The following is a 13,778-nucleotide window of genomic DNA, read 5'->3' on the forward strand; positions in this document are numbered from 1 at the left end:
CTAGAGTCGGATTCGACTCCAACACTGACTGGAGTCACCTCTAGCTGTCGATTCGACTCCTCGACTCTGAATAGCTCTAGTTGTCGGATTCGACTCCAACACTGACTGGAGTCACCTCTAGCTGTCGAGTTGACTCCTCGACTCTGAATAGCTCTAGTTGTCGGATTCGACTCCAACGCTGACTGGAGTCACCTCTAGCTGTCGAGTCGACTCCTCGACTCTGAATAGCTCTAGTTGTCGGATTCGACTCCAACGCTGACTGGAGCCACCTCTAGCTGTCGATTCGACTCCTCGACTCTGAATAGCTCTAGTTGTCGGATTCGACTCCAACACTGACTGGAGTCACCTCTAGCTGTCGATTCGACTCCTCGACTCTGAATAGCTCTAGAGTCGGATTCGACTCCAACACTGACTGGAGTCACCTCTAGCTGTCGATTCGACTCCTCGACTCTGAATAGCTCTAGAGTCGGATTCGACTCCAACACTGACTGGAGCCACCTCTAGCTGTCGAGTCGACTCCTCGACTCTGAATAGCTCTAGAGTCGGATTCGACTCCAACACTGACTGGAGTCACCTCTAGCTGTCGATTCGACTCCTCGACTCTGAATAGCTCTAGTTGTCGGATTCGACTCCAACACTGACTGGAGCCACCTCTAGCTGTCGATTCGACTCCTCGACTCTGAATAGCTCTAGAGTCGGATTCGACTCCAACACTGACTGGAGTCACCTCTAGCTGTAGATTCGACTCCTCGACTCTGAATAGCTCTAGTTGTCGGATTCGACTCCAACACTGACTGGAGTCACCTCTAGCTGTCGAGTCGACTCCTCGACTCTGAATAGCTCTAGTTGTCGGATTCGACTCCAACACTGACTGGAGTCACCTCTAGCTGTCGAGTCGACTCCTCGACTCTGAATAGCTCTAGAGTCGGATTCGACTCCAACACTGACTGGAGCCACCTCTAGCTGTCGATTCGACTCCTCGACTCTGAATAGCTCTAGAGTCGGATTCGACTCCAACACTGACTGGAGTCACCTCTAGCTGTAGATTCGACTCCTCGACTCTGAATAGCTCTAGTTGTCGGATTCGACTCCAACACTGACTGGAGCCACCTCTAGCTGTCGATTCGACTCCTCGACTCTGAATAGCTCTAGTTGTCGGATTCGACTCCAACACTGACTGGAGTCACCTCTAGCTGTCGAGTCGACTCCTCGACTCTGAATAGCTCTAGTTGTCGGATTCGACTCCAACACTGACTGGAGTCACCTCTAGCTGTCGATTCGACTCCTCGACTCTGAATAGCACTAGAGTCGGATTCGACTCCAACACTGACTGGAGTCACCTCTAGCTGTCGAGTCGACTCCTCGACTCTGAATAGCTCAAGTTGTCGGATTCGACTCCAACACTGACTGAAGTCACCTCTAGCTGTCGATTCGACTCCTCGACTCTGAATAGCTCTAGTTGTCGGATTCGACTCCAACACTGACTGGAGTCACCTCTAGCTGTCGAGTCGACTCCTCGACTCTGAATAGCTCTAGTTGTCGGATTCGACTCCAACACTGACTGGAGTCACCTCTAGCTGTCGATTCGACTCCTCGACTCTGAATAGCTCTAGAGTCGGATTCGACTCCAACACTGACTGGAGTCACCTCTAGCTGTCGATTCGACTCCTCGACTCTGAATAGCTCTAGTTGTCGGATTCGACTCCAACACTGACTGGAGTCACCTCTAGCTGTCGAGTCGACTCCTCGACTCTGAATAGCTCTAGTTGTCGGATTCGACTCCAACACTGACTGGAGTCACCTCTAGCTGTCGAGTCGACTCCTCGACTCTGAATAGCTCTAGAGTCGGATTCGACTCCAACACTGACTGGAGTCACCTCTAGCTGTCGATTCGACTCCTCGACTCTGAATAGCTCTAGTTGTCGGATTCGACTCCAACACTGACTGGAGTCACCTCTAGCTGTCGAGTCGACTCCTCGACTCTGAATAGCTCTAGTTGTCGGATTCGACTCCAACACTGACTGGAGTCACCTCTAGCTGTCGATTCGACTCCTCGACTCTGAATAGCTCTAGAGTCGGATTCGACTCCAACACTGACTGGAGTCACCTCTAGCTGTCGATTCGACTCCTCGACTCTGAATAGCTCTAGTTGTCGGATTCGACTCCAACACTGACTGGAGTCACCTCTAGCTGTCGAGTCGACTCCTCGACTCTGAATAGCTCTAGTTGTCGGATTCGACTCCAACACTGACTGGAGTCACCTCTAGCTGTCGAGTCGACTCCTCGACTCTGAATAGCTCTAGAGTCGGATTCGACTCCAACACTGACTGGAGTCACCTCTAGCTGTCGATTCGACTCCTCGACTCTGAATAGCTCTAGAGTCGGATTCGACTCCAACACTGACTGGAGTCACCTCTAGCTGTCGAGTTGACTCCTCGACTCTGAATAGCTCTAGAGTCGGATTCGACTCCAACACTGACTGGAGCCACCTCTAGCTGTCGATTCGACTCCTCGACTCTGAATAGCTCAAGTTGTCGGATTCGACTCCAACACTGACTGGAGTCACCTCTAGCTGTCGATTCGACTCCTCGACTCTGAATAGCTCTAGTTGTCGGATTCGACTCCAACACTGACTGGAGTCACCTCTAACTGTCGAGTCGACTTCACTGATTCTCATATATGGTGTCTGGCAATAGCTGGAGTTGTCGCAGAAACGACTTTTCCCCACACTTTTATCCTTTACTTTAGAAATAAATAACAGTCATAGTACATTTAGTTTGTAATTATACATGCTTCTGTGACAGCTTTGTAGTTTAATCGATGCTTTGTTATGCAATGTTATGTTTAATGCAATAAAATTTCGTTTTCCATGGTTAACCTAGGCTATTTGTGTTCAATCATTAACCTTAAATCATTAAAAACTCACATAATAAACAAGAATAAGTATGCATTTACTCTTTTACTAACTGCTTGTTTTCTAAAAAACAAAAACAAACTAACACTAGCTTTTCTAATCTTTTTGTATTCTATTTATTTTCTTTTTATTTATTATACAATTAACAAAAGCAAAAAAGGCCTCTAACACTATCTTGCTCTATTCTTTTTATTTTTTATTATATAATTAAAAAAAGGGCTACTTGTAGTGCATTAAGATAACTGAGACTTGTTATCGCACTTGCATATCATTGCTCTTTTGTTGATTTTGATTGCTTCAATTGTCCTCATTTGTAAATCGCTTTTGTCTGCTAAATGACTAAATGTATTTTTTTTATATCAATGCTGTTTAAAACAATAGCGCCATCCCCTGACCATTATAATGTGACTCATTTAAAGGTAATGTCGCCGCTAAATTCAAGTACTCTGGGGCTACTCGCTAAATTAGAGTAATTTGGACAGTCACGACACGAGGAGGTCGACTCCGAAAAAACCCTTCTGCCGCTTCACGCGCGTGACCTCAGCAGCGTTTCTGTGGAAACAGGCGGGATGCGCCAGTGACGTCACCGCCGGCAGAACAGAAAATAACAAGTCTGCTTTATTGTCAATTCTTCCACATGTACGGCACATACATACAGAGAATTGAAGTCGCAGATAAATACAGTTTAAACATATGTACATACAACTATACAGATATAGAAATGAGGACATTGTAGAAAAATAAATAAAGAGATGGATAAAGTGGCATAAGGCACATGGCAGATAGTGTGCAAACCAGTTAAATAAAACAACACTGCAGATATATGTGTGTATGTATAGAGTGTATATATATATATATATATATATATATATATATATATAGTGCAAGAGGAGCTTATCAGTCTGTTAAAGTGACAGGAGAACAGTCTTTTATCAGACTATCCGAAGAGGTAGTTTGCAGTCAATGCTGCACAAGTGACAGGTGCTGGTCACAGTTTTTAAGTGTGTGTGTGTGTGTGTGTGGGGGGTGGGGGGGGGGGGGGGTGTCCTGGGGATGTGGGGGGCTGGAGGGGTAGAGTTCGTAGAGACCGTTAAGAGTTCGGTTTAAGGAATTCTTCGAAAGGCGTCGCTAAAATGTTGATTTTCACTCTAAAGATTACAAGGTGTCATTAAAGGCCGGCTGACAGTTGAATGTTTCCGAGGAAGCTCGTGCTGGAGGCGGAACTGGAATAAACCGGTTTTACCCGGCAGAAGCGCGTGCACGAGGCGCTCGCTCCTCCACAGAGCCCCACTGCAGTGATGCTCCTACAAGACTCTTGATGTAGTTTCACATCGGTGTGTATGAAGAGACTGTTAACTAAACTATTTATCAGAGAAGTTAGGTGTATTTCCACAGAATGTCGCGGTTAAATAACACAATCTGCTGTGACATGTTGACTCCTCAGATAGGCTCCAGCAGGAAATGAAGAGTTTATTTGCAAAAACAGATAACTCCGTTTTTATTCATTCTCATAAATCATATATGTTTTAATTGTGTTATCAGGTTTTTATTGTGTTAGTTTTATTCTGTATTTTTTTATTTTGTTTATTATTATTTAATCAAAACAACCCAACTGCAGTTTGATTGATAATAATTGGAGTGCAGGATAAAAAAAAACATGATTTATCTGTTTTTGCAAACGAGCGCTTCGTGTGTTTTGTCCTGTAAACCAGTGTAAACCAGTGTAAACACAGACAGGTGAGATTTGAGCTCAGTTCCCAGCGCGCTCACGACTCTCTGTAGCGCGCGCGCGCCTGAAGACCGGCTCCAGCCGGTATAAAATCTGCCAAGCTTCAGTAAGAGGAAACAGAGACGGAGAGCTGGCACATAGTACTCGATCTAGTCACAATTTCAGTGTTTACAAATAGTTAATGAAGTCAAACATAAGCCAGAAACGACATATTTGAGGCGGGTCATCTTTTTCCTCAGAAGTGACTGATGCTCATAGTGATGTTCTCCAGTAAACACTTCAACAGAGAAGCCTGCTAACTCTCTTGATTTTTGTTTTCTTTCAATAGTTTTCCTCCGTTTCTTCTACGTTTCGGTAAGTTAAAACGATTTATACTCAAACTATATTGTATTTGTGGCGCACGTGACTGCCACATTTATCTATAGTGAAGATGTTATTTTTAATTCTTTATTTATTTTAAATACGGTAAAAAAATGTTTATAATAATTACGGGGTATGTGATTCACGTTTTCGAGTAATCTGTTTTCACAGACATCATGACAGGAGTAATGTGTGCCCTGAAGGGCTGCACGAGCCCCAATGTGTATGATGAGGTGCCCGACGGAGGCTGGGGTTGGTTGGTGGCTGCCGCCTTCTTCTTCGTGGAGGTTTTCACCTATGGCATCATCAAGATTTTTGGGATCTTCCTCCAGGACCTCATGACAGACTTTAATGAAACCAACAGCAGAGTGTCTTGGGTCGTCTCCATCTGTGTCTTTGTCATGGCCTTCACAGGTAATTCAGTCTAGACGTTTAAAGATACAATAACATAGTACTAGCTGTACCTCACAGTGTTTACACAATATGAATGGCGTTTACACCAGAAAAATACTGTATGGTGTTGCAGAAAGATTTAAAAATGTTGTCTGGTGAATGTTTTTGCAGGTTACTGCAAAAGTTAAATGTTTAATTACTGGCTTTTGCTTTTACTATCATCTGTACAGGCCATTGTAGACTATTTTTTGTTTAAGTTTGTTCCATCATTATCAGTGCAGGTTTTAATCTACAGCGACCACAACTTCAAAGCTACACCAAACACACAATTCCGTTTTTGTTCAGGGAAGTTGAAGGGAAAAATACATCATTATAAAAAGACCGGGCATATCCCAAAAGGCGGGGCAGGTACAAAGTATATAACATTAAGAAACAAGCTGTATCATCAGATCTGTCATTTCCATGTAATTCTCTCAAGCCTCAAGGGGATAGTTGACCTATAAAAGTGATTTTTGTCATCATTTTCTCACCCTCATGTCATTCCAAAAGAGGATATTTTGAGGAATGTCTTTTTTGGTCAATTCAGTCAAAGTCATTGGACACCAAAACTGTTCGGTTACCAACATTCTTCAAAATATCTTCTTTTTAATATTTCACAAATGAAATAATGGTGAGAGATGTGTCAACTATCCCTTTAAATTATGCATAAAAAAGATACTGAGTTCCTTCAGTGTAAACCTGTCAAACTGATTCTGTCTCCCAAGCTCATCTTTTCATATTGGCATTTGTGCTGAGAGCGAGCAATGCCCCGTTTAGTGCATGTGCTGAATTGTGCTGTGTAAGGACTTCCGGCTGTTGTGACGGCTGACTGGAGATGCACTCACTTTGCCCAGTGACAAAGCAGCACCACCATTACATGATTCAATGGATGGATTCACATTTTCCAGCTGAGAGGGCTTCAAAGCATCATTCTTGTTCAAACAGGGGCAGTCACTCAAATGGCTCAGATAGAAAGTGACTAGGCCAAGCAAAACTTGCTAGCAATGCTGTCTTCATGCCTTTGCTGCAAAAATTAAACCACTATTAATGGATAGTTTAGGACAGTTGTGAAAAGAAAGTGCATAGATTCACTGTGTTTGTAATTGAATTTGAGCTGTAAGACTGCAAAAATGTCACAGCTGTTCCGTGTCTGAGTGTTATTGAAAGTGTTTATGATTGGCACCTTCTGTCCCACAGCTCCTCTTTCCACGGTGATGATTAACCGCTTTGGCTATCGGCCGGTCGTCATGCTCGGAGGACTCCTGATCAGCCTGGGTACCATTACAACAGCCTTTACCAACTCCATTGTTGAGATGTACATTACCATGGGAATCGTTGCAGGTAAATCCAGCTCGAGTGTGAGTTTATATTTGTGATGTATGTTTTGTCCCGTATTGTCATATAACAAAATATGTAAGGTAAATGACTGCTGAATTTATTCAGTACTTGCTTTTTTTGTTGCAAGTGCAGTGTGTAACTAAAAACATTTTTCCTCAGGGTGGCATGGCATTATATTGTGAAAACTGATTAACATTGAAGAAGGAACATATTTTCTATGCATAGTACTTGCAAAGTAACAATCTTTTTGTTTAAAACTTTTCGATAGCTCTTAGAATCTGGTTAAAGTTCTATTTCAAATAAATGCTGTTCTTTTGAACTTTCTATTCATCAAAGAATCCTGAAAAATGTATTCAAATAGAAAACAGTTATTTTAATTTGCAATAATATTTCACAATATTGCTCTTTTACAGTATTTTTGATCAAATAAATGCAGTCTTGGTGAGCATAAGAGACTTCTTTCTAAAACATTTACTTTATTTATTTATTTAGTCATTTAGCAGACGCTTTTATCCAAAGCGACTTACAAATGAGGACATCATTTGAAAGCAATCAAAACCAACAAAAGAGCAACATCGTGCAAGTTACAAGTCTTGGTTAGCCTAAGTACAGTACAGATAATATATTTTTTTTAAATAAAAAGACATATAGATAAAATAAAATTATAATAGAGAGTGCTAGAGTTAGAGGGTCAAGTAAAGATGGAACAGATGAGTTTTTAGCCGTTTCTTGAAGGGTAAGGATTCGGCTGCTCGGATTGAGTTGGGCAGGTCATTCCACCAGATGTATAATATTATATATATATATATATATATATATATATATATATATATATTTACCAGATTTATAAATCTTACCAAGCTCAAACTTATGAACGGTAGAATATTTTCTGTCAAATAAATAATAGACATGGATTCTGTCATTACCCATATTTATTTTCTGTTTCATTACTTTATGATTAGTTATTTGTCCCTAGTAAACATGATGTTCTCTTCTATTCACTTACTTTTTTTAAAGACAGAGAGGGAATTCAAGCAGTGCTGTGACTGGTGTATGACTTGTACACCAGCTTTAGTAACACACAACCTTATATAACAGGATGAATGTATCATAGTGTTTTTGGTTGGAGTGTTTTTATGTGTTGACATACAGTTGTGGGATTCAAACACATTATCCAAAAGTTAAAGTTTTTGGCTTATTTCAAACTTCCTTCTTTTAAGAAAGCTGTCAATTATATACAGACACTAATTTGTTAAAATATATCTCATAATGCACATTCTAAATACCTTAATATAACACATTATGTTTGAATTTTTAATTTTTGAAATATTTATTCACACTCAAGCTGTCCAATCCACATATGGAGAATTCCTTTTTCATTTATTGTTAAAAAACTGATTTTTAAAAAATATATCAGTGCTCTCAATTGCTCAATTTTGAATTGACACTCAATTTGACCACATAATTATTTTGTTTTTCAGATCTCTCAAAAGATGCACTGCTAGCTTTCCCCAAATATCAAAACACTCCCTTCCCCGCCATCATTAGTTGATCCTAACCTTGCCGATCTTTGTTTCTCCTTGTCTCTTTTTTGTCTCTTTTAAATACAGTTTTCTTTCAGCCCTTTGTCCAGTTTGTGCTACGGAAGAGAGCAGCCTGGTTCTTGGTGTGCTTTGAGCACGGCCCTCAGAGTGACCTGAGCCCCTTGTGTTGAAAGGACCAGTGGCTGTCATCCCCCTCTTTGCTGTTTATTTACAGGCTTCGGTTACTGCCTTACCTTCCTGCCTACGGTTACCATCTTGTCGCAGTACTTCAGCAAGCGCCGCTCCCTCGTCACATCCATAGCCTCCACAGGAGAATGCTTCTCCCTGCTAGCACTTGCACCAGGTATGATCGCCAGAGCTGTGCAACATACTCATCTGGATAGTTCACACAAAATGGAAATTGCATAATTTTCTCACCCTCATGTCATTCATTCTTCTGCATAGCACAAAACATGATACTTTGAAAAATGTTTCATCTGTTTTTATCCAAACCGTATGGACCCCATTGACTTTCACTGAAACAAAAACACTGGGACATTTTTTTTAAATATCTTCTTTTGAGCTCCACAGATTAAAAACAACACGAGGGTGAGCAAATGATGATATATTATTAATTTGTGCATGGGTGAACTAGCCCTTTTAACGCACAGGCAGATTCGTTTTGAATGTTACATATTAGCTAATCATGTACATAACATGATAAAAGTCTATTTGGAAGTCAAATATATTTGCATAGCCATAAAAGACTATTATTTTTCACAGAAAGCCTAATGTTTTCTGGTCTTTCTGTAATTCATTTCATTTGAATTCACATTGCAGCTATGAATGTGCTGAAGGAGCAGATTGGCTGGCGTAACTGCTTGATTGTGATTGGGGTTATGCAGGCCTCAATTATTGTCTGTGGGGCTCTGCTAAAGCCAATAGTTATCAAACCCAAACTCGCCGCCCCAGAGGGTTCCACATCCCCCCTTAAAGAACCTGAAACCAAATATGAGCTGGAGAATGAATTGACACGTACCTCTTTCGGCTCTGTGGACTCAGGGGTCCAGTCTGTCACTTCTTCCCAGATCAACCTGTCTGAGGGCCAGGAATCTACAGAACAGGAGAAAAAAGCACTTATGGAAAAGGAAGAAGAAAACGAGCCACCAGTGCTGCCTGAGACCCCACTCAAAAAGGAACGAGAAGACTCAAGCATCTCTAGGCCCAAGTTGGACTTCTCCGTGCTCAGAGATGGCAGCTTCAACTGCTATGCACTGTTTGGCCTGTTCGCTACCCTGGGCTTCTTCGCTCCTCAGCTCTACGTCATTGAGCTGAGCGTGAGCCGAGGAGTGTCACGTGACAGCGCCACCTACATGCTCTCGGCCATGGCTGTGGCTGAGATTCTAGGTCGTCTGTCCATGGGTTGGATGCTCAATCGCAGGCCCATCCGCAAAATCTTCATTCTGCTGATTTGCACGTTGCTGCTGTGTCCGGTGCTGGTCGTCTTCACCTTTGTCACTGAGTTCTGGGGGCTCATGTCCTGCTCCTGTTTCTATGGCTTCCTGCTGGGCACCGTGGCTTCCAGTCACATCCCAATGCTGGCTGAAGATGACGTGGTCGGCATTCAGAGAATGTCATCGGCTGTTGGAGTCTATGTCTTTATACAGAGCTTTGCAGGACTGGCCGGTCCACCTTTAGGAGGTAATTGCAACCTCTGTAAACTAACCTGGTTACAAACCACTCTGAACACCTTAGCAAGTACATAATGATCTGGCAACCGGCTAGACCCCTTTACTAAAATACAAAAGCAGCTATATATTTTAATGCATAAAAAGCCATTTATAATGTGTGAGAAAAATAATAAAAAAAATCCCCCAAAGAAATATTAAATTACATTTTATGTATATAATTCATATTATTAAATGAAAATACAAATAATGAAATTAATATTACATTTTTCATATTGTCATTGTACTAATGTAAAAAGCTACTTGAATAGCTATTGATCAGGAAAATATTTACTTTTTATTGTGATGGCAGCATATGACATAAACAGTCTATAGAAATATGATCTAAAGGATAAAGGAAGCTACATATTTTCAAACATAAAATTGTATAATACATGAGAAAAATATACCATTTAAAAAAGGTATCGAACATCAAATTTTATTAAATTATTTACTCAATTACATTTTAAGTAGACAACAAATTAAATATTAAATTTCTCATTAAATATTTTTCATTGTCAGTGTACTGCTTATGTGAAAAGTGAACAAACATTTTAGACCAGTTTTTATAAATTTATCAAGATTTGGTTGAATGTGAATGTAAAAAAAAAATCACGTTAAACATTTCATTAATATATTAAGTGCATCTTAACTTTGATAGCACTAAAAATACATTTTGTAAGATTTTTTTCTTTCAGATGTTTCAGATGACCCCCATTAATCTGGACTCCTATTTGAAATACACTTGCAATCCATTCATACTTCCTCCAGAAATAGTTACAACCTATAAATTTGCCTCCCACACACATTTATGGTATGGAGGTCATCTTGTGTTTTTTGTTTCAGGTTTTCTGGTAGACAGGACTGACAATTATGGATCAGCCTTTTACTCCTGCGCAGCTGGGATGGGAATCGGGGCTCTGTTTCTTGGACTGGTGCGTCCTGCCAAAACCGGCCTTTGCCTTGGGAGGAGAAGAAATGACCAGCAGACAAAAGACAGAGACTCCAGCTCACAGGGTAGTGATGAAGGCCCTGCTGACTTTGTAGAAATGGACATGGAGATCGACAACAGTCCCGCAAAGAGCAAATCTTGGCCAGTATGAATACCGCCTCACCTCAAGAGTAAACGCACTTATCCTCCACTTGAATGATCATCCCAAAGGCTGCCATACACAAACCCTGTGCAAACAGGGTAAAAATCTAACTTTACGTAATTAAAGAAGAGTTTAATCACTCTTCATTGCACTTTTTTGCTGACCACCCAATCATAATCCCAAAAACACGTTTACGTTCCTTGTGTTATTTATTGAAAAGAAACAAAAGTTTGAGGTTCCTTTCCTGTCATATTGTGCACTACGTACTAGTCTCTACAGATAAACATGCTTTTAGAGAGGACAAGAATTAAACCCATTAAGCATTCAATTCTATTCCTCTCATTTACCAAAGTCTTAGAGTGAAATGCAACTTCACTCTTTATTTCATTATTATATTGTCCACAAACCATCATACCACTTTTACTTCTGGCTTTAACATCTAAAAAAGAGAAACCTCAGGCTGTTTTGCTGCTTACAGTGAGGCCATGATGCATATGTATATTAGGTTGCATTAGCCTCATTCAGAATTGAAGGTGAGACAGGTACAGAGCTGTCTAGTGTTTCAGGGTTATATATCATTCGCTTGCCTGTAGATAACGGGTCCGTGTTCAATGGTTCAATATTTAACTAGTATTGCTATTGCAAATGGAAACTAAGATGGCAACATCTCAGCTTAGATGTTAATGTAGCTCTGATGATAAAGCAGGACTTGGATCACTCGGTCTTCCGTTAAGAGTGAGTAACCCATCGTCAGTCAGAACTGAATGAAGCATTATGCTAACCCAACGTGTAAGGTTTAAGTCGTCTCAATTCCTGTTCAGAGATGTTGGCTGTCTAGAAACACCTTCAAGAGTTTCTTATGAAAAACGATGGCTATAGAATGTCATGTTATCGCTGTATGTTGAAGTGCGCCCTCTGTGCCTTGTCAGAGAATTCTGTAGAATTAAAGGGGCCGTTCACATAGAACGAGTATAACAAGACGCGCATTTCGAATCGCCTTTTTAAAAAGTCAATGACGCCCGTCTATCGCACGTTTCTGTAAAAAACAGCAGCGTAGTAGAACGCAAAGAAAAAAACCTGTGCGATTTGGCGTCGAGGAATGAAAAACACGTAAACCGCGAATTTTCCAGATTTTCAAATAGTTGTATCTTGGTCAAATATTGTCCTATCATAACAATCCTAACCTTACATCAATGGAAAGCTTATTTATTCAGCTTTCAGATGATGTATAGATCTCAATTTCGAAAAATTTACACTTAAGACTGGTTTTGTGGTCGAGAGTCACGCATCAGTTTCAAAATCATTCTGATGGTACACTGACTTCTAATAAGGCGAATATCTTCTGTGTTTTTTCCCCCACGCCTTCTCCCAAACGTCTGTTCTGAGTGTCTGTATGTTTGGTGCGCGGGTACGAAAATCTGAGAAGAGGGCACATTGTTTTATGGCAGCAACAAATGCACGTGTACAGCTATACATTGGTATTAATACAGTGACAATAGTGCACAATAGTGAATTCCTCTCAAATATAGGGGGTTCCAAAGTCGCAATAAAATAAAACTAAATAAATCAAATAAAACTACATACAGTTGCTTTATTTTATTTTTTAAGTAATGCGCATCAATGATCAAGAGGTCCGTAAAAAGTAGCGCAACGGAACATGTTCTGTGAGAACCGGCCCTGAAAACAATACACTGAATGAGCATCTTGACTGTAGTATTTTGTGTGTAATTCACTGCATGAATTACAGAAAAATGGGTAATTTGATGGAGAGAAATAACAGTATATGAGCACTAGAGTCAGTTTAAAATGAAAAATGAAATGTATTCTACCATGTACTGCATACGAGAGAAGTCTGTAGGTAAAACCCATTAAAGCACTTACCTAATGACTTGAAATCTTATGTTCTGTCAATTATTTAAATTTGTCATAAATGCATTTAAATACTGTTTGTTTAGGTTTTGTACTTTTGATGAGAAGACACTTTGTGTGTCGTTTTAATGTAATGCAGTAATGTAATGAATATTGCAACGACAGTACATGTTCAATGTAGAATAAAAGCAATGATTTTTATCCTGTCATCCTTGGTCATTATTTGATGCTACACAGGTTCCTCCTCAATGGGGAACACCACATAAGCATATCATATTGTAGTGGCTTATAATATGAAGCAGTCACATGACCATTTACAAAAAGCTGGGTCATGTTGCTGTGCTGCAGCAGTCGCCCTCTGCAGAAGATAAGCACAGCTCATGCAGTTGCAGTAACAGTAACCTCACCCTGTGGAGACAGCAGTCTGGTATCTTAGGAGTGGAAAGTTCCCTGGAATGCCTGCATGGTCTCGTAGACTAATACTAAAAATCCATTGTGCACATTATTACATTATTTTTTGCTGAATCATCCATGACATTAAATTGAAATTAGATCACAGTTGTTCACACGGTTCCTTAAAGAACATTTAAGATTTATAAATTATGCTTGATTTATAGTAAAACTCTTTTAAGAACAGTATTTTTGTTCATGCGTTACCATCTATATTTATAATTGAGCAATTCATTGACAATATATTCATAGCACACACTTAAAAGTATTGGGTCACCCCCTTCTAATGAACAGGTTTGACTACTTTAGTAATTTCCATGAGTACAAATCTCAATGTTTAAG

General features: G+C 40.3%; 1 protein-coding gene across 1 annotated transcript; it reads left to right on the top strand.

Annotated features, from left to right (window-relative positions):
- Positions 1-4,170: 4,170 nt before the first annotated feature.
- On the top strand, positions 4,171-13,194 carry LOC306868845 (monocarboxylate transporter 7-like). Its single transcript, XM_079415247.1, has 7 exons — positions 4,171-4,248; positions 4,972-4,997; positions 5,175-5,417; positions 6,633-6,776; positions 8,532-8,660; positions 9,137-9,997; positions 10,870-13,194. Exons 3-7 carry the CDS (start codon positions 5,180-5,182, stop codon positions 11,124-11,126), a joined length of 1,629 nt encoding a protein of 542 aa, XP_079271373.1. The 5' UTR covers positions 4,171-4,248; positions 4,972-4,997; positions 5,175-5,179; the 3' UTR covers positions 11,127-13,194.
- Positions 13,195-13,778: the final 584 nt, after the last annotated feature.

Source organism: Barbus barbus (genome assembly GCF_936440315.1).
Source record: "Barbus barbus genome assembly, chromosome: 4".
NCBI lineage: Eukaryota > Metazoa > Chordata > Actinopteri > Cypriniformes > Cyprinidae > Barbus > Barbus barbus.